Source organism: Narcine bancroftii, chromosome 7 (assembly GCF_036971445.1).
Source record: "Narcine bancroftii isolate sNarBan1 chromosome 7, sNarBan1.hap1, whole genome shotgun sequence".
Taxonomy (NCBI): Eukaryota; Metazoa; Chordata; class Chondrichthyes; order Torpediniformes; family Narcinidae; genus Narcine; species Narcine bancroftii.
In genome coordinates, this window is record NC_091475.1 from 80,485,076 (window position 1) to 80,511,329 (window position 26,254).

General features: G+C 45.8%; 1 protein-coding gene across 1 annotated transcript in view; it reads left to right on the forward strand.

The window, feature by feature from the left end:
• The window catches only part of nalcn (sodium leak channel, non-selective), a 240,857-nt gene that overhangs the window by 175,197 nt on the left and 39,406 nt on the right, over positions 1-26,254 (forward strand). The window contains exons 27-35 of the mRNA XM_069890481.1: positions 1,716-1,822; positions 6,747-6,867; positions 7,827-7,925; positions 8,666-8,759; positions 12,613-12,719; positions 13,729-13,803; positions 21,634-21,753; positions 24,303-24,371; positions 25,015-25,163. Coding sequence (XP_069746582.1) covers positions 1,716-1,822; positions 6,747-6,867; positions 7,827-7,925; positions 8,666-8,759; positions 12,613-12,719; positions 13,729-13,803; positions 21,634-21,753; positions 24,303-24,371; positions 25,015-25,163 — 941 coding nt within the window. The remainder of the gene's footprint in view (positions 1-1,715; positions 1,823-6,746; positions 6,868-7,826; positions 7,926-8,665; positions 8,760-12,612; positions 12,720-13,728; positions 13,804-21,633; positions 21,754-24,302; positions 24,372-25,014; positions 25,164-26,254) is intronic.

The window sequence follows — 26,254 nt, forward strand, 5'->3', positions numbered from 1 at the left end:
TGATTTACTCAGTTACAGGTTCATCAATCTCAAAGCTTGCAGGAATAAGCTATTTCCCAGCCTGGCAGTCTGGATTGTAATGCTCCGACCTCTTTCCTGATGGTAATGGATCCCCACTAATTCTTTGAACCCCACTTAAGCAAAACCCACAGTGAATGTCATCAACAGAGGAAAGGGAAACCCCAGTGACTTTCCCCGCCATTGGCTTGGCCATATCAGAGCTCCTTTCCTATGGCCTATAGTTATGGGAAATTCCCATTAGTTCCTGGGAGCTCATATTTCAGAAGATCTCTCCTGGAGCCAACACATTGAAACAATCACAAAGAAGGCACACCAACACTTCTACTTTCCAAGGAATCTGAGGAAATTTGTCATATCGTTGAATACTCGATCAGACTTCTGTTGAAGTATACAATCTGGTTGCTTCGCACCCTGGTTTGGCTATTCAACTGCTCAAAAATGCAGAAGGCTACGAATGTAACAAATGTGGCCATGTACATCACAGGCTTCGACCTCCCATCCATTGCAGACATCTATGTGGAATGCTACCTCAAGAAGTTATGAAGGACCCCTCTCTCTAGGTCATGTCCTCTTCTCACTGCTACCTTTGGGTAGAAGATACAGAAGCCTGAAGTTCAGCACCTCTAAGCCCAAGAACAGTTTGTTTCCAACAGCTCCCCTTCTTCAATCTTACCTTTTTTTTTGAAAGGGTGTCCAAGAGGGCTTTGCATAGTTTAAAGGAAATGGGGAAAGATTTAAAGGAGATGCAGGGTAACTTTTCACGCAGAGGGTGGTGGGTGAATGGAACGTGATGCCAGCAATAGTGGTGTAAGCAGGTATATCTAAAACATTTAAGTCATTGGGACAGGTTAATGAATATGAATGGTTCAGAGGTGTGAAGGCCAAACAGGTTCAAATGGAACTACCTCAGGTACAGGTGGTTGACAGGTGGTCAGCATGGATGAATTGAGCTAAAGGACCTATTTCCATGCTGCGTGGCTCTATGACTCTGATCCTGAATTAGCCTGGAAGAAGTGAGTTCCTTGAACAGTGGCAGTGGGGTTAAGTGTTCCTGCAGTGATGGAGCAGAAAGAATGTTAGCATTTAGACCCAGTCTAATCATTGCTTAATAATCTAGGAATCTCCAATTTAAAATGGTTCAGTATCCGTGGCTATTGACAGGAACAAGTTCAGAATCTCTCTCGCAGCCTCCTTATGTGAATGTGTCTCCTCACTTCACGTGAGAGGTGAACCTTTGAAGCATAGGCTCCCGTTCATGCATACTATGATATGCTATAGAATACTGGCAAGAGCTAATTTACCCTCCTTTCACCCAAGGTAGGACATGCTAAGTCAGACTCACACGCTACCCATAAATGGTGGAGACAACTGGTATTTTTGAAGGTATAATTGTAATTATTCTACATCCTATTCTACATACAAGGGCTCAGGCCCAAAACATCAACTGTCTTTTATTTCCTCCAGATGCTACCTGACCCTCCAGGGCTTTTGCACCAGACCCCAGAATCTGCAGACTTTCTTGTTTTACCTCCACTCTGCAGTGAACAGTGAGCAATGGGTGTCCTTTGTTTTGCAGCTCCAGGCTGATTCTGTGCCTGTGTTTAGCATGGATGATGTTGATAACAAATTTCTTGCCAGGCATTGGATGGTGGGGCTTGCTTGCTGATTTTTTGTGCTTGTGTGCTGGGTTTCAGGAGCTATGTCATGGAATGTTCCGGATCAATGTCAGCGTGTCAAAGAATCTCAACCTGAAGCTGAAAGACGGGGAGAAGAAGCCAGGCTTTTGGGTACCCCGTGTTTGGTGAGTTCCCTGCTTTTTTATTAGTTTTATTTTAGGGGGGATTTTGGCTAGTGAGACCAAGTTCAGGTTTATTATCATCTGACTGTACATGTGCAACCTGACAAAACAGCTTTCTTTGGACCCCGGTGCACACACACACACACCCATATTGTGCACAGCACACAATAATCTCATAAAGATATACTATAAAATAAATATACATAAATATTTTTGGGATGATTTGCTCGGTAACAGGATGCTGTCCATCAATCTCACAGCCTGTGAGAAGAAGCTATTTCCCAGCCTGTCAGTCCCACTTTAGATGATCCTGAACCTCCTTCTTGATGGCAGTGAGCTTCTTGAAGGCTGCGCTCACCAAGCAAGTGGAGAGTGTCCCACCTGCCTTTTGGCGCGCATTGTTGATTTAAACAAGAATGTCTGGGGATGAGTGCAATACACACAAAATGCTGGAGAAACTCAGCCAGTCACCCAGCATCTATAGGAAGTAAAGGGTAATTAACGTTTCTGGCCTGAGCCCTTAAAACAAACAGGCACCTGAATAAAAAGGTGGGAATGGGCGGAGAGCAGAAAATGAAGAGGCAGGGAGAGGTTAACAGGTAAGGTCATAGATGGATACAGGTGAGAATACAGAAGGGAAAGAATCTGAGAAATGATGGGGAAAGGATAGCTCCCTTATAGGAAGGGGATGAAGAGCTAGAGGAAAGTGGACAGAGGGATAGGGAAAGAGAGATACAGGAGGGATAGAGGGTCAGAGACAGAAGAATGTGAGTCACTCAGCATGGAATAATCAGCTTCCAATTGCACACACACCCCACCTCCTTCCTTCTGGATATGGAGATGATCTTGAAGAAAAAGCAAGTGTAAAATCAATGGATTGCCATATATCTTCATGCAGAGATGATCCTCTTCAGTACGTTCTCTGGTCACCCAAGCTCCTGCCCCAGAAACAATCTCTCTTCAGGAGCTCCAGAAAACCCTCCTGATTTTAAATGCCTCTGTTTAATCTCCCCTTAACCTTCTCCATGGAGAATGAACCTAGCCTCTGCAGCCAATGAACATCAGATAGTTTGCAAACCAAAACTGCAAATCGGTTTCATCTATACTCTGTTCGCATGGGGCATAGCCTCAGATCAAGGAGGGAGACCAATATCTCGGGATTCTGTAGAACCCACCAAGGGTTGGTGCAAGGAGAGGTGCAGTGGCAGCTCAGAAGAACGCTGGTACCTCTGGTTCTCCTGAGGCAAAACAGTTGTATCTACCCCCTCGCACCATCTCTGCTCCGATCAGCCTCTGGTCCACTGATGTTTTTAAAGACAGCATGGTTGGTGTGGTGGTTAGCTCAATGCCTTTACAGTGCCAACGACAGGGACCAGGATTCGAATCTCACACTGTCTGTAAGGAGTTGGTATGTTCTTCCTGTGTCTGCATGGGTTTTCCCTGGCGGCTCCGGTTTACTCCCACTGTTCAAAATGTACCGGGATGTAGGTTAATTAGGTGTAAATTGGGCGGCACAGACTTATGGGCCAAAATGGCCTGTTCCCATGCTATATGTCTAAATTTAAAAATAAGAAGGAAACCACTCCAACCTAGAAATCTTAAACACATTTCTGCTCTAAAAATTAGAGAGATTGGATAAAGGTGTACAAAATGATGAGGGATATAGACAAGAATAAATGCAGGTAAGTTTTTCCACTGACCTTGGGTGAAACAAGAACAAGGGGACATGGGTTAAGGGTGAAAGGTGAAATGTTTAAAGGGAACAATAGGGGAACCTCAGGAGTGATGAGAGCATGGAACGAGCTGCCATCTGAAGAGTTAAATGCAGGGTCGATTTGACATTTCAGAAAATTTGGCATGAGTACGTGAATGAGAGAGGTGTAGAGGGCTATGGTCCAGGTCATTGGGACTGGACAGAATAATAGTTCAGCATGGACTAGATAAAATGAAGGGCCAGTTTCTGTGCTGTAGTGTTCTTGAATTCTATGGTTCTTAATTTCCTGTGTTTCAGTGCAAAGGTTTACCTGTGATTTCACCCCTATGCCTGTGTGGCCTGGTATGACAACAACACTATCTACAATTTCCTGACAATACCACAGTGGTGGGCTGTATAAAAAGGGGAGATGAGTCAGCACACAAGAGGGGGATTGAAAACTTGACTGAATGATGTACGAACAACAACCTCGCGCTTAATGTCATCAAAGCCAAGGAGCTGGTTGTGGACTTCAGGAGGATAAAACCAGAGGTGTACGATCCAGTAATCATTGGGGGATCAGAGGTGGAGAGAGTGAGCAAATCTAAATATCTGGCAGTCACTATCTTGGAGGATCTTTCCTGGACCCAACGCACTAATGGCATTGTGAGTAAAGCACGTCAGCGCCTCTACTTCCTCAGGAGATTGCGGAGATTCGGTATGACATCGGAAACCTTGATAAACGTCCCTAGATGTGTAGTGGTAAGTGTACTGACCAACTGCATATCAGCCTGGTGTGGGGGCAGCAATATCTCTGACCAGAAAACCCTGCAAAAGGTAGTGGACACAGCCCAATACATCACAGTTTAAACTCTCTCCACCATCGAGAAAATCTACATAGAACGCTGCCATCCAAGAGCAGCAGCAATCATCAAAGATCCACACCATCCAGGACGTGCTCTGTTCTTGCTGCTGCCATCAGGAAAGAGGTCTAGGTGCCACAGGACTTGTACCACCAGGTTCAGGAACAGTTGATATCCCTTCACTATCAGTCTCTTCAACCGCAGACTCAGAGTCTCATTTAAAGACTTACTTTGCTTATTATTTGAAACTATTATTTCCTATTGCACAGTATGTTTATTTACATTTCATTCTTTATTTACATTTCTCTCTTTTGGATATGTATGTTTTTCTGGAGTACACAGGAAAAAATCTCAGGGACTTATGTGATGATGTCATGTGTGTACTCTGACAATAAATCTGAACTTTGAACTTTAAATCCCATCTTGAATTTATGATTGACCATCTTATTTTTACATGCCTGAGTTTTTCCAATCAAACCATTCAGGAATTTTTACACCAATGGCAGGTGTTCCTCATGAACAAAAAAGAACTGCAACGTGGCTGTGAGTGAGGAAACAGGTTTGGACTCTGAACACAGGTTTTTGTAGTGAAGCATTTTATTTACAGCAGGCCAGTGTAGGAAATGGTAATTGATGCAACACAGACACACACTCACATACACACTTTCAATGAACTAGTACATATAAGAAATAGCAGACAATTAATAACAAACGTGGGGAAAAAAGTGTGGGAATATAATAGACACACACACTCAAACAATGATCAAGGAAAAATCACTACAATGCCCCACCAGTGCAGACACGGCTCTATGCTACAAAGGACACTAATTAAACGCTCCCAACCCTTTTAACAGTGCACATCTTACCAAAAGTTTATCCAGCGCCCTTCCACATTTCTAGGCCTGGAGTGAAGCAAGCTGGCAAAGAGAGAGAAAACAAAGGACATGTGGCACCTTTATAGTACTGGAGAGTCTAGCCCAGGTCATTTATGAGAATCCAATCGCTTGGTGCCAGGAGGGTTAATCCATTTACAACAGTCAGTGGCCCATGGCCAAGTACAGGCAGGCTGGAGAGTGCAGTCCACATAATTTACATGGGATCAACGGCAAGGTGTGCACTAATGGGTGGGCTAGAACCAAACTTTGATTGGCAATTAGTGTGTCCTCCGACTAGGTGGGGGGCAGTGCTGTCAAATGACAGCCGCAACCCTTCCCAATACAAACATACAACTACATCCCACTTCTCCCAGTGTGGTCTCACCATCTCTCCCTACCATTCACCACCCTGACCAAATCTATACTATGTGGTCTTACCTCTTCCTTTCCCTAGAACCACTTGTTACCCTACAACCCTCCGAGATCTCTGTGCCCTCCAGTTCTAGTTTGAATTTAATCTCTTCACCATCGATGGCTGTGTCTTTAGCTGCCTTGGCCCTGGGTTCTGATACTCCTCTGCCTCTTCTCCTTCCTGATACTACTCCCCCATCAGTCACCTGCTTCAGTACTTGGCTGGGAGAAACCTCCTGTGAAACTCCACCAGATTATCCATGACCATGGGATCTCTGTCTGGCCTCAAGCCCACCCCAGTTCACAATTGGACTGCTGCATAGTTGCTGCTGGAGAACCAGCAAATCTGTTATGATTGATAGAATCTGCAGGACATAAAAATCAACTGCACAGTACAGGCCCTTTGACCCACAATGTTGGGCTGACCTATCTGCCTTGAATTTCCCCACTGCATAACCATTTTTCTCTGTTCCTATCTAATGTACCTATCTATTAGTCTCATAAAAGAACCTCTTGTACCTGCACCATTGCTGGCAATGCATTCCGTACACCCACCACTTTCTGCGTGAAGAGTGTATCTCTAACATCCTCCCTGTACTTACTCCCCCTGGTGTTACACTTTCGGACCTGAGGAAAAAGCCTCTGGCTATCCACATGATCAATGCCTCTCATCAACTTGTACACCTCTATCACTCCAAGGAGAAAAGGCCAAGTTCATTCGACCTATCCTCAAGGGACATATTCTCCAATCCAGGCAACGTGCTTGTAAGTCTCCTCTGGAGCTGCCCTGTAGCATCCACATCTTTCCTGTAATGAAGTGTCCAGAACTGAACAAAATATTCCAAGTGGGGTCTAACCAAGATCTTATATAGCTGTAACATTATGTCACGCCTCTTGAACTCGATCTCACTGTTAATGAAGGCCAACGTTCCATAGCTCTTCTTGACAACACTATTAACTTGTACAGCAGCTTTGAGTGTCCTGCAGACCCCAAGAGATCTGTTCATCCACACTACTCGGAGTCTTGCTATTAACATTGTATCTTGCTTTCAAATTTAACCAACCGACATCTTTCTTCATTGCAGGGCCAACCCTCGGAACTTCAACTTCGACAACGTGGGAAGTGCGCTGCTGGCCTTGTTCGAAGTGCTGTCGTTGAAAGGTTGGGTAGAAGTCCGTGATGTCATCATTCATCGAGTCGGCCCGGTATGGATCACTGATCTCTCATGGTGGGGATGATTGTGTTGGTCTTGGCCTGGTTTTATCATTTGGCAGTGAAGAAACAGTTGCCCATTATTTATCCTACTCACAACTCCATGACCTTCTCACGAGACGAGCTCCTTTCAGGAGACCTGGACACATGACATGTCTGTATATAAGATGCTACCGTTTTTCCCCTTTGTGGCTTCCAAACTAGTTGCATGTGTCTAGTGTGTGTCCAATTTATGTCACAATTTGATCTTTATGTATTTGCTTTACACAAATAACTGACATTTATGGAATATAACAAAAGCACGTTCAGTATTGCAACTGCCCCAAAAGCAATTTCACAAGAAGCTTTGCTGCTGTTTTGCCCCTCCTGAAAAGATTTGGACTTTTTCCACGAATGTTAACGGTAAGTGGGTACAAATTGTTTTTTTGGTCACGAGCACGAAGGTCCTTCCAGGAGAGTCCGCCTCCTGGTGCTCTGCAACATGAAAGCATCCAGCTCCTGTCACCAAAGACTCACCTTTCCTCAAAGAGAGTCTAAAGTTAGTATACAGAATTCAATAAAGGGAGACAAAGGAACATGGAATTCTGAGAGAGATTATAAAAAGTTAATGAAATTAATTTCCCCCTTTTTTTTAAGCCCGAGTAGTAATTAAAACTGATCTTTCCGAATATCTTCAGGACACGTGAGGCTGTTTCTCACAATTCAATACACTTGCACCTGAATATACCAGGGAGGTTAGAGTTTAAGAAGCATTGACTGTTGAGGTTCCACAATCTCGATGCTCATGGAGGGGTAGTTCAATGGGGGGAGGGGGAAAGGACCCATGTTGAACTACACGCATGTGGGAATGGGGAAAATGCTGCTTAAAAATTCATTTTGCAATAACTCTGACAACGTTAATCTCAGCATCAAATCTGAGTCACCCAGCTAACTGCAAGCTCTCTTCTTGCAGATCCATGGCATCTACATCCACGTCTTTGTATTTCTGGGCTGCATGATTGGACTGACTCTCTTTGTTGGTGTTGTCATTGCCAATTTCAACGAAAATAAGGTGAGCCCTACTGCTGCCATGATAGAAGGTTCTAGAAGTTCCATCAGGGTTCCAAGCTGCAGTCATGGATTGCATCCAATTTGTGGGATGGTTTGATCACCATTCCAGTGCTACTGATATTTATGTTAATACAAAGTTCTTTATGTTATCATGAAAATAAATACACAAAGTCTCTTTACTTTTGTCCGCCCCATGAAGAAATCCCACAAGTCCAGCGGCTTTACTCCGAAGAGAAAGAGAGTCTCTTCAGAAGCACCAAATGTCCGCAGATCCCACCTATTCTGATGTCACCACCTCCCACATCCCCCGTAACCCCCACATGGCTTTCTCTCTGGTCCTCCAGTGAACCCGAGCTTCAGTCACCCTCCTAAATCCTTGGTTCCCAACCCCTTTGAGATGCTCAGGAAGCCATCAGCGCCTGAGGCCCTTTCAGGATCCCCTGCTTGCCATCAGCACCCTCACAGAGACCGGTCGCCAAACCTGGTTCCCAGAAGCCGGTGTCTGCAGGCAGCCTACAGCCTGGCATGAATCCTTTGTCCACTGAGCAATCAAATCACACACTGTATTGCCCAAGGTCATCCCACAAAACATTTGCTCCTTTTACTATGAGCAGCACTATGAAGAGATTTGCAGTGTTAGGGGGCAGCAATTGGTCGTAGCACTAAAGGAGCAATGCAATGCTGGCTGCCTTTGCCCTTGCTGAGGTAGATTGACCAGTGAGCTTCCTGCTGGTTTCCCAGGGCACTGCGCTACTGACTGTGGACCAGAGGCGATGGGAGGACCTGAAAAGCCGTTTGAAGATCGCTCAACCCCTCCACCTGGCGGCTCGACCTGGTAAACAAGTTTCCATCTGACTGGGCAGTGCATACCTTACTGCTGTTTGTCTGCTAGTTTAGTCAAGGGGAGCCCCATGATTTCAGCACCAACTTAAGCTCAAATCTACCATTCAAGAACCAATGAGCTCCAGTGTTTTTTTTTTCCCTTGCCTGTGTATTCCATCACCATCTTCACCCCCACTACTCCCCTCACCCACAACCTAGCTGGAATTACCGGCCCTCAACTGCACACTGTAAACAATGCCTTGTTTCTTTATTGCCTCTTGCAAGATGCTGGGTATGATCAGAAAAATTCAGATATTTAAAGAGGAAATGCACAGAGTAATCCTTAAAGAGAAATGTTCTAACACAGCTTGACAATGAGAGAGCGACACAGCAGAGAACAGGCCCTTCAGCCCAATTAATCCATGCTGCCCAAGTTCATATTCCAGGCTAGTCCCATTTGCCAGCATTTGCTTCATAACCCCTGAAGTCCCTCCTAGTCATGAATCTCTCCAATGCCTTTTGTCACTGTGTCTGCTTCTACAGTTTACTCTGGCAGCTCGTTCCAGGTATGGACAACCTTCAGAGTGAAATTCTCTCTCTTCTCACCTTAAACCTCTGCCCTCCAATTCAAGAATCATCTACCCTGGGAAAAGGACTTATCCTTGGCCCTCATGATTTTATAAACCTCTACAAGTCTCCTCTCATGGAGAAGGATTCAAGCTGTTTTATAAATGGAGTAAATGTGTAGAAATGTGCACAAAACTCCAAGTGTCGCCTCACCCATGCCTTGTACAACTAAATCATGAGGTCTTCATACTCAGTACCGCAACCAATGAAGGCCAATATAATAAACACCACCCTATCCACCTGACAATGAACTGTACACCTGTTCCCCAAGGCCTCAATGTTATACAACACTCTGCAGAGTCCAACCATTGACCATGTAAGAACTTCCCAGGTTTGATCTATCAAAGTGCCACACCTCACACTTGTTTGAGTTAAATTCCACTTGCTACTCCTTGTCCCATCCTCTGAACTGATCCAGATCATGCTGTAAACTTAGATATCCTTCCTCACTGTCCACAACATCACTAATTGTGTGTTGTATGCCTTCTTACAAATGAAGTTAACTACACTGCCATCCCAATCATTACTTCAGATGACAGACAGCAGTGGACACAGTGCTGACCCCTGCAGTGCACCATTACTTCCAATCAGAAAAACATCCTTCCAGTTAGCTAGTTTTAAATCTATTGGCAGCTCACCTGGGATCCTATGTAATCTGACCTTCCAGACTAACCTGTCATGCGGGACCTTGTAAAGAAAGTCCTTGTTAAAGTCAATATGTACAACATTCGCTACCCTTACCTGGTCACCTCTTCAAAGAACCATCAGATACATGAGATATAAGTTGCCACACATAAATCCAGGTTTACTACCTCCAATCAGTTCCTGACCGTCCAAATGCTAGTAGATCCTGGCCCTTAGAATTCCTTCCAGCTATCTTCTGACCACTGACGTCTGTCTGTGTTGTCCTTGCTGCCCTTTTTAAATAACAAAACAATATTAGCCACAACCCTCACCCCAGTCTTCAAGCTCATTGCCCGGAACTGACATGACATAAATATCTCATCAAGGGCCTCCCCAGTGTCTTCATGGTTTTACCACAAGATGTGAGAGTGCACTTCATCAGGTCCTGGGGATTTGTCCACTTTAACAGGCTCCAAGCCTGCTAAGACCCCTTCCCTGGTAATTCTAATGTGGTTCATTACCTCGTCACTTGTCTCCTCCAACTCCTTGGCTTCCAGGATATTCTCCACAGTAAAGACTGAAGAAAATTCTTCATTCAAAATCCCACTCATCCCTGTGACTCCACATAAAGACTGCCCTGTTGATCTTTGCTGGGACCAATTCTCTTCCTTGCCACCTTTTTACTATACCTCTGGGAATTCTCCTTTATCCACCTGCCAGCTCCATCTCACGACGCCTTTTTTCCCCCTCTTAAACACACTCCTCCACGCCTTATAGACACCAAGGATTTAATTTGATCAGACTGCTTAAATCTGACCAGAACATCACTAGCCTTCGACATCCAGGTTTCCTTAAACTTACCAGTCTTGCCCTTCACCCTCACAGGACCATGTAGTCCTGAGCTCTTGCAGTCTCACCTTTAAAAGCATTTCACTTTCCATCTGTCCCCTTACTTTCAAACATCCTCTCCCTTCAACTTCTGCAAGTTCCTGTCCTATTACTTCAAAATCAGCCCTTCCCCTATTTAGGACTTCAACTTCTGGACTAGTCCCATTTTCTCCAAAGTGCTCCCTCACTGACACTTCAATTACTTTCCCTATCTCGTTCCCCAAGAGGAGGTCCAGTGTTGGGCCATCTCCAGTAGGAACCTCTCTTGGACACACTTAACATATTCCATCCCACTCCGGCCCTTTGTACTCAGGGTTCCCTGGTCAATATTCGGGATATTAAAGTCTCCCAGCAATACCATCCTATTATTCTTACCCACACATCTGTTCTTCCAATTCCCACAGACTCTATAGAAGCCCATTATATAGCCCCATCCAGGTGATCTTTCCCATCTTGAGGTTCTACCCACAGAGCTTCACTAGATCATGTCCCAGGAATATCCTCTCTCAGCACTCTAGATCACAGCTGTGCCATCTATCCTGGAACAATGAGCTGCCAGTCTTGCCCTCCTCTCAACTACATTTCTGTTGACTATAAAATCCCCGTCTCCCAAGTCAAACCACACTCTTGAGTTTATTTGCTTTGCCTGTTAGGTCTCTTGATTTGAAATAAATGTAGTTTAAACCAGTTGTTTTCAATGGTGGCCCTAAGCAGCCACCACCACACACCCCCACCCTCGGGGCTGCAGCAAGTTTATTTAAAAGCTTTGTGTAGTCAGTAGGAGAGAAGTACAGAAGAAACCAAAACTTGACTGATTCACAGGGAAAGAGGCCCATAAAGTTTGAACAGCATCGTAGGGGGCCATAGGCAAAGAACAGTTGAAAATGGCTGATTTAAACCATGGATCATTGCTCCCTCTTTGCCGTACTTCTGCCTGTCCTGTCCAATACACTTGCTTTCTTTGTGTACAGTATTAGCCCCCAAACTCCCCCCTGCTTCATCTCTGCTCTGAGCCCCGCTCCCCTGCCAATCTAGTTTTAACCTTTCCAAGAAGCCCAAGCATATTTCCCTGCCAGAATACTGGTCCCCTTCTAGTTCAGATGTAACCTCTCCCTGTGGTACAGTTCACCTCTTCCCAAGAAGAAATTCCAAAGATCCAAGAACCTGAATCCCTGCCACCAGCTCCTCAGTCACACATTCATCTGGCCTATTTTTATATTCCTAACCTGAGTGGCATTTGGCCTCAGGAGTAATCCAGAGATAACTACCTTCAAGCTCCTGTTTTTAACTCTCTAAACTCACTCTTTAGGACCTCATCCTTTCCTCCCTACATCATTGATGCCAATGTGCACAACAACTTCTTGCTGCCCCTCCTCCCCCTTGTGAAAGTCTGTAAGCCTTCAAATACCTCCTTGACCCTTGCATGCAGGAGGCCACACCTCATCCTGATGTCTCTCTCACCACCACAGTAGCTCCCATCTGTCCCCAATGATGCTTAAGTAAGGGCAGATCCAAAAACCAGCAATTACTCCATCAGGAATTCAGTAGACAGCGAAACTCGCTCTCACAGGGAGGAATAGCGGTGAGGTGCAGAGATGGGAAGTTGGGGAGTTGGAGATGAGTGGTGGGTATAGGAGGAAATAGACATGAATTAGGACAGCAGCGTGGAACAAGAGGGATGGAAAGGAGCTTGTGTATGCAGTTTGATGCTGTGTTGTGTTTTTCAGATAATGGCGGTCTCCGAGCCAAGATGTATGATATAACCCAACACCCATTCTTCAAGAGAAGCATTGCCGTGTTGGTCCTCGCACAGTCTGTGCTCCTGTCGGTTAAGGTATTTACATTTTTTTTAAATTTAGAAATGCACCACAGTAGCTGGCACATCTGGCCAACGAGCCCACACTGTCTTTGGAGGGAGTCACGACACCTCTGCACTGGGAAAGATCAAGATGAAGTGGAGATAACGGGGAGAATGAGACATGTGGGGCATTAAAACGGAGGAGGAGATGTAAATGTGGAGAGTAGAATCATTGAATGATGTTGAGTTCAGGAGCCTGTTATATTGTGATGGTGGGGGGACCAGGATCTGCCTTTTTCATTCTTGCTTTGAGGCTGAGAGTAAACAGGGGATGGAAGGAGGAATGAAATTGGCAGGTGACAGAGAGTGGGGAATCCATGGAGTGGAGGGGACAAGGGAATTCCAGTACGTGGGTCCCCATCATTGCAGGTATGCACTTGTGATCTGGAACACTAAGAGACAGGAAGAGGAGTTCTAGAATCATGCAAGACAATATGTGTGGGAACAGAATCAGGCCATTCGGCCCATTGAACTGCTCTGTACACCATTGCTGATGTATTTTTCCCTTCAACTCCATTCTCCAACCTTTTCCCAGTAACCTTTGACACCCTTACTAATCAAGAACATATCCATCTCCACTTTAAATCTACGCAATGACTTGGCTTCCACAACTATCTCCGGCAATGAATTGCACAAATTAACCACCCTCTGGCTGAAGGAATCCCTGTTCTAAAGGGTCTTCCTTTTATTCTGAGGTTGTGCCCTCTGGTCTGAGACTACGGGAGATATCTTCTCCATGTACCTTAATTCATTAGGTTTCAATGAGATCTCCCCTCATCCTTCCAAACTCCAGTGAGTACAGGCCTAAAGCCATCAAACTCTCCTCATACATTAACCCTCTCATCCATAAGATCCTTCTCATAAACTTCCTCTGGATCGCAACACTGTGATATGCCCCTTGAGTCTGTTATTATCTTCCTTCAAATTGACCCCAAAGGCTGTGAATACTGCAGTGTTGTGAATTGACCTTATTTCTGTGTTTCAGTGGGATGTTGACGATCCGGTCACAGTTCCTCTAGCAACAATGTCCGTCATCTTCATCTTCATCTTTGTCCTTGAGGTAATATTATCCTTAGTATATCTTTGCACCACCCACATCCCAATCTCCTCCTGTCTCCAACCACTGTTTTTATAATGTGTCCAGAGTATACACCATCTGTAGGAACACCCCCTCACTGCCAAACAAGGCCTGCTTGCCGAATAGTTTTTTTTAATTAAAACACCATCCAAGCAAACTGTCCTGCATAATTTATTTATTACTTAATTTAAATTATTAATTTAGAGATGCAGCATGGAAACACACCCTTCTGTCCTATGAGTCCCTGCTGCTCAAATACCACCATCACACATTGTACAACCATGTGCAGGAACACCACCGTCACCCACTGTACAACCGTGTGCAGGAACACCACCATTATCCACTGTACCACTGTGTGCAGGAACACTACCCTCACACACTGTACCACTGTGCGAAGGAACACCACCATCACACTGTACTACTGTGTGTAGGAACAACACTGTCACACTGTACCACTGTGTGCAGGAACACCACCGTCACACACTGTACCATGCCTTCTCCTACAGGAAGCAGTATGGTAACAGAGTCCAGGCAATTCTCTCTTATTAAGACAATAGGTGCTGGAGTAGGCCAATTGGCCCGTTGAGCCATCATCGCCATTTATCGGATCATGGCTGATCTTTCTCTTTCAATAACCATTCCCAGCCTTATCCCCATAACCCTTAACTCCCCTGCCCACAAGAGCCTTATCCAACTCTCTCTTAAATCTCTCCAGCAAATCCGCCCCCACTATCCTCTGTGACAACACATTCCACAGATCCACAACTCTCTGGGTAAAAAAAATTTTTTCCTAATTTCTGTCTTAAATAGCCTTCCCTGTATTCTTAAACTATGCCCTCTAGTCCTAGTCTCTCCCATCATTGGGAACATGTACTCTGATTTCACCCTGTCAAGCCCTTTGATAATCCTAAATACCTCAATCATGTCTCCCCTCATCCTTCATTGTATGACAATCCTGCCATCCCGAGAACTAACCTTGTAAACCTCCGCTGCACTCCCTCTATAACAAATATGTCCTTTCTTAAATATGGGGACCAGAACTGGACGCAGTACTCCAGGTGAGGTCTCACCAGGGCCCTGTACAACTGCAGGAGGGCTTCTCTACTCCTATACTCCAATCCCCTCTTTATGAAAGCCAACATACCGTTCACCTTCTTCACCGCTTGCTGAATCTGCACGCTAATTTTCAATGACTGGTGAACAAGTACGACCAGATCCCTTTGCATTACCCCCAATTCTTTTGAGCAATGCCTTTGCCTTACATTTGTAGCCTTGTTATGTGGGTTTTTCCTGTAGAAACCATTACTCAAAGCATACTGACTACCTTCCACTGACAACTCTGGAGGTCAAAAATTGATTTACTTAAAACTGAGGCACACCACCCACTTCGGGAAGATCCAATAACAGTCCAAAATTCCATGCTTTCAAGGTGGAGATGGCTTGGAGTTTATCCTCATTGGTACCAATGATTACCACCCATCCCTCTTTGAATGAAAGCCAGACATTGCAGATGCTGAAAGATTGATCTAACACCAGAGACAAAGACCAGTGGTGCAGAGAATGGACCACCTCCACACAGCTCCAGAGACCCAGGTTCCATCCTATCCTCGGGTGAGGAATTTGAACGATCTGCTTTGTGACCGCAGGGATTACCCATTTATCTGGTGCCCCGATTTCCCTCCATGTACCTAAGACAAGCGGCTCGCTGAAAAAAGTAAACACAAACCAAGATGTTAGAGGAACTCAGCCAGTCTAATCAAGACAAAGGTACATTGCCAAGGTTTCAGGCCTGAGCTCTTCATCAAGTAATAAACAGAGTAATCAAGAAGTAGAAAGTCTCAAAGTTTTAGAAGTCAAACAATGGGGGAGGAATCCAGATCAACAAAGGGTGTTAATTGGATATGATGAGGTAAGAATTTATTATGTCTGTGCGAAAGAAGGCAGGGAATGGAGAGACGATGGGGGAAGAAGGGGGGCAGGGGTGGTTTAACAAAAGCCAAAGAAGTCAATATTCTGCCCTCCAGTTGGAGGGTTCCCATTCAGAAGATAAGGTGTGGTTCCTCCAATTTATGGGCGGTCTCACTCATGAGACCATTGACAGACAAGTCAGCAAAGGAAAGGGATGGAGAATTGAAATGGGTGGCCACTGGGAGATCGACGCTATTGAGGAGGACAGAGCTGAAGCGCTCAACAAAGCGATCTCCCAGTCTGCACCCAGTCTCTCCTCTGTAGCAGAGACCACATCGGGAGCATAGGATGCAGAAGATGGCCCATGCAGGTTCGCAAGTGAAATGTTGCTTCACTGGAAGAATTGTTGGGGCCCTGAATGGTAGTGAGGAAGGAGGTGTGGGCACAAGTTGAGCATCTCCTGTAGTCACAAGGGTAGGTCCCAAGTATAGGGTGGATTGGACAAGGGAGTCAAAGAGGGAATGGTCTATGTGGAGAGTGGAGAAGGAGGAATATGTGTCTAGTGGTGGGATTACGCAGTATGTAATGGAAATGGCAGAGGAGGATGTGTTGGATGTGGAGCCTCATGGCATGGTGGGTGAGATCAAGAGGAAATCTGACCTTGTTGCGCACAGGGGCAGAGGGGGCCAGGGTAGATGTCCCGGTAATGGAGGATATGGTAGTGAGTGGTTTAGAGAAAGCCACATCCGTGGCTACCCCTTTAACCTGGACAAAGCGGGATGAGTCAAAGGAGAAATTATTAAGGGTGAGGACAAGTTCTACCAATATGACGAGTGGTGGTGGAGGAGGACTGCTCCACGAGTGATATTCCACCCCTTTTCCCCAGTTTATATTGATTTGCGCTCTACCCAACCATCCATCAATTTCCCGACTTAAATATTGTCTACAGCTGGGAGGAGAATTCAAAATATTCACTGTTACCTGAGGGAATAAATTCCATCTCATTCCGTTGGTCATTTAAATTGGCCGGACAGCTTCCTGCCACGGTCAGGCTTCTGAATGAGCTGCACATTGGTAAATAATACTGCCTTTGCTCTGTTCTCACTGATCTCTCTCTGTGACTCTGCACCGTGTTGCACTTGTTGTACAATGTATGGAATGTTTACTTGGCTGCTCTCTAAACAAACTTTCCCACTATGCCTCAGTACGTGCGACAATCACATTGAACCACGGAGAGGGTTTGGTTCAGACTCTCTCACTTTAATGCCATGCCATTTTCTTCTGGAATGGTTTCTCTCCCTATCCACCCAATCAAATACTGGGGTCATCCTAAACCCTGACTCCCATAGTTAGTTTGCCCTTCAGTCAACAGTGTGAGAAAACAGGGAGAAGGTGAAGCAAATCTGGAAGCAACCATATAGAGAGATGGTTGGTCAATGATCTTCATTAGAACACCCGTAAGGGGATCACAACCGGGATAGCACACACTAGTACAATCCGTTTCACTCCCTACCAATGACTCCTCCAGTGTTGTCCACAGCAGTGTTCATCTCAGGGCCAAAGAGCAAGAGCTACTGCACGCGGTTGACTTTATAGTACAGCAAGGTGGAGGGTCCAGCCCAGGTAATCACCAGGTGAAAAAAGGGGCCAATGGTCAGGTGTACAGAGTCCAACCTTGATTGGCAGGTGATGTGACTTCCAACTAGGTTTAGACGAAGTGGTACGTGACCCTCTACAATCCACATACTCACCAGGTTCCAGGCAGGAAATCACATGTCCCTTCACAATCCACACTAAAGCCGCATTAGTGAGAGTGGAGGAAGGATCCCAGCTTGAACAGATTTCTCCCCATGGATGCTGCCTGTCCTGCTGAGTCTATCCAGCAAATCTTTTTTTTAATTGTTGAAGTTTCTAGCAGTACATCTTGCAGCGTACAAAGAGCAGTATCCTCACACCTGCTTTGTCTGTGAATGAGTGCAGCTACAACAACACTCAGACAGCTCAGTGCCAACCAGGGCAAAGCAGAGGGCCTGATTGGCCACCCTAAGTTCACCTCCTTCACCACCAATACACAGCGGCAGTAGTGTGCACATTTTACAGCGCTCTCTGCGGTTACTCCACACCTGCTGCCTCTACCACCAATAAGATCGAGGGCAGTAGACGTGGTTACTCTACCAGCTGCAAGTTCCCCTCCAAGTTGTGCACTCTTCTGACTTGGAAACGTGTGGCCGGTTCCTCATCACAACTGGGTCACCCTTCAGGACAGCATGGGGAGCCCTGTGGAGAGACTTCTGCAGCTCACCAATATGGCTCAGCAGCGCCATCTCTAGGGTAGTTAGTTGTAAATGCTGGCCTTGGCAGCTACTGATTAGGAATGCATCATCCCTTGATAACCTGGTAAAAATCTAAGCAGTATCCTACCTATTGGTGATGTGTGTGTCTGTACATATATGGTTTGTGGTTTATGCATGTGCTTGTGTGTGTATGTGCGTGTGTGGATGGGTATATGTCTTTGGCTTGGATTCGCGGACGAAGATTTATGGAGGGGGTAAAAAGTCCACGTCAGCTGCAGGCTCGTTTGTGGCTGACAAGTCCGATGCGGGACAGGCAGACACGGTTGCAGCGGTTGCAGGGGAAAATTGGTTGGTTGGGGTTGGGTGTTGGGTTTTTCCTCCTTTGCCTTTTGTCAGTGAGGTGGGCTCTGCAGTCTTCTTCAAAGGAGGTTGCTGCCCGCCAAACTGTGAGGCGCCAAGATGCACGGTTTGAGGCGTTATCAGCCCACTGGCGGTGGTCAATGTGGCAGGCACCAAGAGATTTCTTTAGGCAGTCCTTGTACCTTTTCTTTGGTGCACCTCTGTCACGGTGGCCAGTGGAGAGCTCGCCATATAACATGATCTTGGGAAGGCGATGGTCCTCCATTCTGGAGACGTGACCCATCCAGCGCAGTTGGATCTTCAGCAGCGTGGACTCGATGCTGTCGACCTCTGCCATCTCGAGTACTTCGACGTTAGGGATGAAAGCGCTCCAATGGATGTTGAGGATGGAGCGGAGACAACGCTGGTGGAAGCGTTCTAGGAGCCGTAGGTGGTGCCGGTAGAGGACCCATGATTCGGAGCCAAACAGGAGTGTGGGTATGACAACGGCTCTGTATACGCTTATCTTTGTGAGGTTCTTCAGTTGGTTGTTTTTACAGACTCTTTTGTGTAGTCTTCCAAAGGCGCCACTTGCCTTGGCAAATCTGTTGTCTATCTCATTGTCGATCCTTGCATCTGATGAAATGGTGCAGCCGAGATAGGTAAACTGGTTGACCGTTTTGAGTTTTGTGTGCCCGATGGAGATGTGGGGGGGCTGGTAGTCATGGTGGGGAGCTGGCTGATGGAGGACCTCAGTTTTCTTCAGGCTGACTTCCACGCCAAACATTTTGGCAGTTTCCGGAAAGCAGGACGTCAAGCGCTGAAGAGCTGGCTCTGAATGGGCAACTAAAGCGGCATCGTCTGCAAAGAGTAGTTCACGGACAAGTTTCTCTTGTGTCTTGGTGTGAGCTTGCAGGCGCCTCAGATTGAAGAGACTGCCATCCGTGCGGTACCGGATGTAAACAGCGTCTTCATTGTTGGGGTCTTTCATGGCTTGGTTCAGCATCATGCTGAAGAAGATTGAAAAGAGGGTTGGTGCAAGAACACAGCCTTGCTTCACGCCATTGTTAATGGAGAAGGGTTCAGAGAGCTCATTGCTGTATCTGACCCAACCTTGTTGGTTTTCGTGCAGTTGGATAATCATGTTGAGGAACTTTGGGGGACATCCGATGCGCTCTAGTATTTGCCAAAGCCCTTTCCTGCTCACGGTGTCGAAGGCTTTGGTGAGGTCAACAAAGGTGATGTAGAGTCCTTTGTTTTGTTCTCTGCACTTTTCTTGGAGCTGTCTGAGGGCAAAGACCATGTCAGTAGTTCCTCTGTTTGCGCGAAAGCCGCACTGTGATTCTGGGAGAATATTCTCGGCGACACTAGGTATTATTCTATTTAGTAGAATCCTAGCGAAGATTTTGCCTGCAATGGAGAGTATATGTATGGTTTCAGTAATGTACATGATTTGTGCATTCACGTGTGGTTTTTGGTATATGCATGTGTGGTTTGTTGTGTGTGTAGGTTTTGTTTATCTGTGCATGCACATCCTCTCACTCAGCACAAGAGAGGTCCTTTCTTGACCATCTTTGATTATCTATTAGATGTGCCTCCAGAATTGGAGAGGGCAACCTGTAAAAGGTAACCAATGTTTCACACAAATGTGCTGGAGAAATATCGGTTACTCTTTTATTGTGAATGGAGACTGCATGACCTACTGCGCACCTGTGTATTGCTCCCAGCATTTGTCCCGCTACCTTCTTTGCCTCGCCCATTCAAGTGCTGGCCTAAACACTTCTTTAAATGTCTCTCAGTGCCTCTGCTTCTCCCAATCTCTCTGCAGTGGGTTTCAGGTACCCACCACTCTGGGTGAAGAAGGGCACACTCAGTTCCCCTCTAAATCACCTCCTCCTCACCTTGAACCTATGTCCTTTAGTTTTATACAGGTCTGATAAGAGGAATTGTTTCCTGCACTCTGTCTATTCCAGTCCAATCTCACTTCTCATTCCTCCGAGTTCACCGGTATCAGGCAATTCTTATACTGTGCACAGAATTTAACATTTATGTATTTTCACCAGGCCATGGTGCTTTAAGTTAAATGGTTACCACTCAGGAAGGTTCTTGTTGGTTTCAGAGAGAGATTTGTTGCTTGTTGGACACACCCAAATTGGTTTCCTCTGATCAGTCACTTAAGTGTCTTGCCGAAGAAACTTACCCCATCATGGGGTTTCCAAATGATTATCTCTTCTTCCAGGTCACCACAGAGTTCCTCTTGTTTCCCTTATTTCAGGAGAAACACGCTAGCCAGCCATTTCCTCTTGTAAGGACTACAGGGGTTTTGAACAGGCTGAACTCAGAACTCACAACCTGTCTTCCAAATGGGGTTTTCAACAAGCTGCCAACTTGCCATGTTGCAGTCTCAAAAGCTACTGCAGCACTGACTTCTCTCACTTTCTAAGAGAAATTTTCTCTCTCCCTCTCTCTCTCTCTCTCTCTCTCTCTCTCTCTCTCTCTCTCTTGCTCTCTCTCTCTCTCTCTCTCTTGCTCTCTCTTGCTCTCTCTCTCTCTCTCTCTCTCTCTCTCTCTCTCTCTCTCTCTCTCTCTCTCTCTCTCACTCTCTCTCTCTCTCTCTCTCTGTGCTGGTACAATGACCTACACTAAACCCCCACAATCTACTTCTTATAAAGACATATTTATATATTATATATAATGTGACACAACACACTAACAACTTGCATAATTTACATGCAAGAAGAGAACAAAAAGGTAATAAATAGAAGAAGAAGAGCAATAAATAGATTTCATTTAGAGAAACAGCGCAATAATAGGCCCTTCCAGCCCATGAGCCCACACCGCCTAACTACACCCATGTGACCAATTAACTTACAGACCCCGTAGGTCTTTAGAATGTGGAAGGAAACCCAAGCATCTCATGGGAGAACATACAAACTCTTTACAGACAGCAGTGGATTCGAACCTGGGTGGCTGGCGCTGTGATAGCGTTGTGCTGAAGACTATGCTAATTGTGCCACCTCTACAATGTTGAAGCAGTCTCTCAGCTCCCAACCATCGCTCCCAGAGCATTGCCTGGATAAGAGCATCCCTCTGTCCTCAAAACTCTGTAACCAGGTGATCTTCAGTCTCCCTTCCTGGAGCTACACCTTACCCCAAACCAATCCCATGAATCCGTACTGTGTTTATTGCAAGGCAATGAGGCCTCTCTTCAGCAAGCCCTCAATGAATGGCCCTCAATACCTGAATGGTCTGTGGACTCTGTTTCCTTCAGGTCACTATGAAGATCACTGCCATGTCCCCGTCTGGATTCTGGCAAAGTCGGCGCAACCGTTATGACCTGTTGGTGACGTCGTTGGGTGTTATCTGGGTGGTTTTACACTTCGCTTTGCTGGTAAGTCATCTGGGTTTTACCGCCTCCAAATGGAGTGTCATAACTCAATGGAGACCAAATCAGCCCCAGCTGGAGTCTGAAACTTCCCAATTCTGCTCCTGACAGATCAATAGGAAAGTTTTGAAATTAGGTTTTCCTGTGAACATTTCAGATCACGTAAATCTGGCTCAGTTGACCATATTCTCACCTGAATCACAAGATCGTGGATTCAAATCAGACCTGAGCACAACAGTGAGGGTTGGTTCTTCAGCACAGTTCTATTGGGGGGGTGGGGGGGGGATGCTGCACTCTTTGGGTTCCTGATGAAGCGACACCATCAAGATCCTCCATTTGGATGCAAGAGGTCCACTGTGGGCATGAGATCAGGCTTCTCACCTGCTGATCCTCCTCCCTCAATTAAGATCATTGAACATCCATTATCACCTAGCTGTTAAGACCATGAGACATAAGAGTAGAATTAGGCCATTCAGCCCATCGAGTTTGCTCCACAATTCAAATCATAGCTGATGAACTTTTCAACACCATTCTGCCTTCTCCCCATAACCTATTAATCTCCATTTTGAACATACTCAATGACTTGGCCTGCACAGCCGTCTGTGGCAACGAATACTACACATGCACCACCCTCTGGATGAAGAAATTTCTCCTTACACTGTTAACAAGACATCCTGTTATTCAGAATCTGTGCCCTCTGGTCCAAGACCCTACCACTGCTGGAAACATCCTCCCCACATCCACTCTGTCTAACTCTTTCAATATTCAGTTAGTTTCAATGAAATCCCCCTCATCTTTCTAAACCCAGTGAGCACAGGCCCAAGGCCATCAAATTCTCTGCATATGTGAACCCTCTCATCTCTGGGATCATTCACGTAAACCTCCCCTGGACCCTCTCCAATGCCAGCACATCATTCCTTAGATTCGGGGCCCAGAACTGCTCATAATATTAGTTTGACCAATGCCTTGTAAAGCCTCAGCATTATATCCTTACAACTATATTCTTGTTCTCTTGAACTGAATGCTAACAAAGCATTTTCCCCCCTCACTACCAAATGCACCTACTAGTTGACCTTCAGAGAAACCTTCATTAGGGCTGCAAAGATCAATTGAACCTCCACTCAATGCATGAAAAGGGCCCTCAATAATTTTTTGAGCCCTATTTAAGCAATGCACCCAAAGAATGTCGTCAGTCGAGGAAAGAGAGACCCAAGTGATCTTCTCGGCCACTTTGATAACCCTCCATATTGACTTCTAGTCCAATGCTTTGCAGCTACAATGATGCAGCCAGACAGGACACTCTCAATGAGGTCAGTGGCCTTTCCCTCCTCAACCTCCTTGGGAAGTGTAGGCACTGCAACACCTTCCTGGCAAATGAGGAGGTGCCTTGAAGGCAGGAAAGGTGCGGTGCGCCAAGGAACTATGTGCTCTCCAGTCTCAGCATCAAAACCATCGATGTGTAATGGAGAATGGCCTGCCTTTCACGATCATCTCCTCTATCTTGTCCATGATGAGACTCTCATTGTTCTCACACCATTTTACGAACCTCCCAACCTCTTCCCTGTATAAGCTGACACATTATTGTGACCAAATGAGACCAACGTCTGATGTATCATCCGCAAATTTGATGATTCAGTTTGAACTGAAGCTGGAAGTGCAGTCATGAATCAGCAGTGTGAACAGTAGCAGGATGAGCAGTGCAGCAGTGTTCAGAGTGAAAGGACTTGATAGGTTTTGCTGCCTGCCCGAACTGACTGTAGTCTCCAGGATGTTGAGTTGCAGTGAGAACAGTTTATCTACTAGCCTCTGAGTATTGTATACAGTTTTAGTCAACCAGCTACAAGAGTGATATCATTAAACTATAAAATGTGCAGAAAATATTCACAAGAACACTAGAGGGGCTGGAGGGGTTAGCTAATTTTAATTTAATTTTGACATATAGCACGGAAACAGGCCATTTTGGCCCATGAGGACGTGCCACCCAATTTACACCCGCGGTTCATTTTTGAACAATGGGAGGAAACTGGAGCTCCCGGGGAAAACCCACGCAGACATGGAGAGAATGTACAAATCCCTTACAGACAGCATGAGATTCCAACCCCTGACCCGATCGTTGGTGTTATAAAGACGTTATACCAACCGTGCCGCCTGTAGTTATAAGGATACAATGGGACTTTCTTCCCTGGAGTGCAGGAGGCTGAAGGTGACCTTATGGAGGTATGTAAAACCATGAGGGCAGAGATACGGTGAATGATCACTGTTTATTTCCCAGAGTAGGGGGAGTATAAGGGCATAAATTTAAGGTAAGAAGAGAAAGATTTAAAAGGGACCTTTTGGACATAGTGGGTACACAGAACAAGCTGCCAGAGGGAGTGATCAAGGCAAGTAAAATCGCAATGTTTAAAGGACATTTGGACAGATACTTGGATAGGAAAGGTTTAGGAATATGGGCTAAATGCAGGTTAAATGGGACTAACTCAAGTAGGCTGACATGGATGAATTGGGCCAAAGGGCCTGTTTTCTGTGATGGATAACTCTATAACTCTAATTTACAGAACGAGTACACTTACATGATGGGCGCCTGCGTCATTGTGTTCCGGTTCTTCTCCATTTGCGGGAAGCACGTGAGTACACGCCTCTCATGAGGCGCAATGCGCCTCCCCAGATGGAGCGTGTCGATCGGAGAACTCAGCCGTGCGTCGCCATCAGTCTCTCAGCGTGTCTTGTGCTGCTGTCACCCCATGTGCCGTGTACAATGCGCTACATGCTTCTTGTCTGTTCACTGCAATCATTTGTGTATGTGTATGTGTTTCTTTCTTTGCCTCGATGTGTTTGAGCACCCGTGACGAGATGCCGGGGGTGAGGGTTTCCACGTCCGTCGCCTCTGGTGACCAAGGAGAGGCGGAGATTCGATCGCGGGAAGGAGTTGAGCCATTTCCATTTCAGGTCCATTTCTTAGTCGAGCATAGGTCATCACACAGTAATGATTAATTTGCATTTTCAAATTAACTCGTTTCCTTGCTTTTGTAACCTAAAGCCTCTCGCTCAGAAATCTTCATGTACTGTAGCCAATAGGGTTACCATTCATTTATTGAGATTCTTTGCATTGTGAGGAATATTTAGTGGGAAGATTGCCTGTCAAGGTGTGTAAAGATTTTGTAGTGAGTAGAAACCTCCTCAACTCGGTGTTTGCTGCGTTCTAAGTTAGTTTAATTAGTTAGTTAACCTATTCCATTGATGTGAGGATACTTTATCATTTGGTTACAGGTGACACTGAAGATGTTGTTACTGACAGTAGTTGTCAGTATGTACAAGAGCTTTTTCATTATAGTGGGGATGTTCCTACTGCTCATCTGCTATGCCTTTGCTGGTGTGGTCCTGTTTGGAACTGTCAAGTACGGAGAGAACATCAACAGGTATGTTTAAACCTTTCTCCACTCTGATGTCCTGACGCATTTTATTAATGTCAGTCCACCCTGCCATTTCATCATGGCTGATTTACTCTCCTGCCTTCTTCTCGTAACCCTTGATTCCCTTCCCAATCAAGAGCCTATCCACCTCCGTCTTGAATATACCCAAAGACTGCCATCTGTAGTAAAAAATTCATCAATTTACTACCCTCTGGGTGGCACAGTTAGCGTCGCAATTAGTGCATTACTATTACAGCGCCAGCAGCTCAGGTTCAAATCCAGCACAGTCTGTCAGGAGTTCATAAGTTCGTCCCTTGTCTGCGTGGGATTCCTCCAGGTGCTCTGGGTTCTTCTCACCCTTTAAAATGTATGCGGATTGTAGGTTAATTGAGGCATTTGGGCATCAAGGGGTAAAAGCTCGTGCTGTATATCTTTTTTTTGTTTGATTCTCTGTTCTAAAGGGACATCTTTGTATTCTGAGGGTGTGCCCTCTCCCCCCCCCCACCCACCCCCCACCTTGGGAAACATCCTGTGCATGTCCACTCTCTCCAGTTCTTTCAGTATTTGATAGGTTTCAGTGAGAGCTGCTCCCCTATCCTTCCAAACTCCAGTGAGTATAGTCCCAGAGCCATCAAAAACACTCCTCATATAATAACCCTTTTCTTCCAGGGATCATTTTTGTGAACCTCTTCTGTACCCTCTCCAATGCCAACACATCCTTCCTTATATCTTTGGCTTGGCTTCGCGGACGAAGATTTATGGAGGGGGTAAAAAGTCCACGTCAGCTGCAGGCTCGTTTGTGGCTGACCAGTCCGGTGCGGGACAGGCAGACACGATTGCAGCGGTTGCAAGGGAAAATTGGTTGGTTGGGGTTGGGTGTTGGGTTTTTCCTCCTTTGCCTTTTGTCAGTGAGGTGGGCTCTGCGGTCTTCTTCAAAGGAGGCTGCTGCCCGCCAAACTGTGAGGCGCCAAGATGCACGGTTTGAGGCGTTATCAGCCCACTGGCGGTGGTCAATGTGGCAGGCACCAAGAGATTTCTTTAGGCAGTCCTTGTACCTTTTCTTTGGTGCACCTCTGTCACGGTGGCCAGTGGAGAGC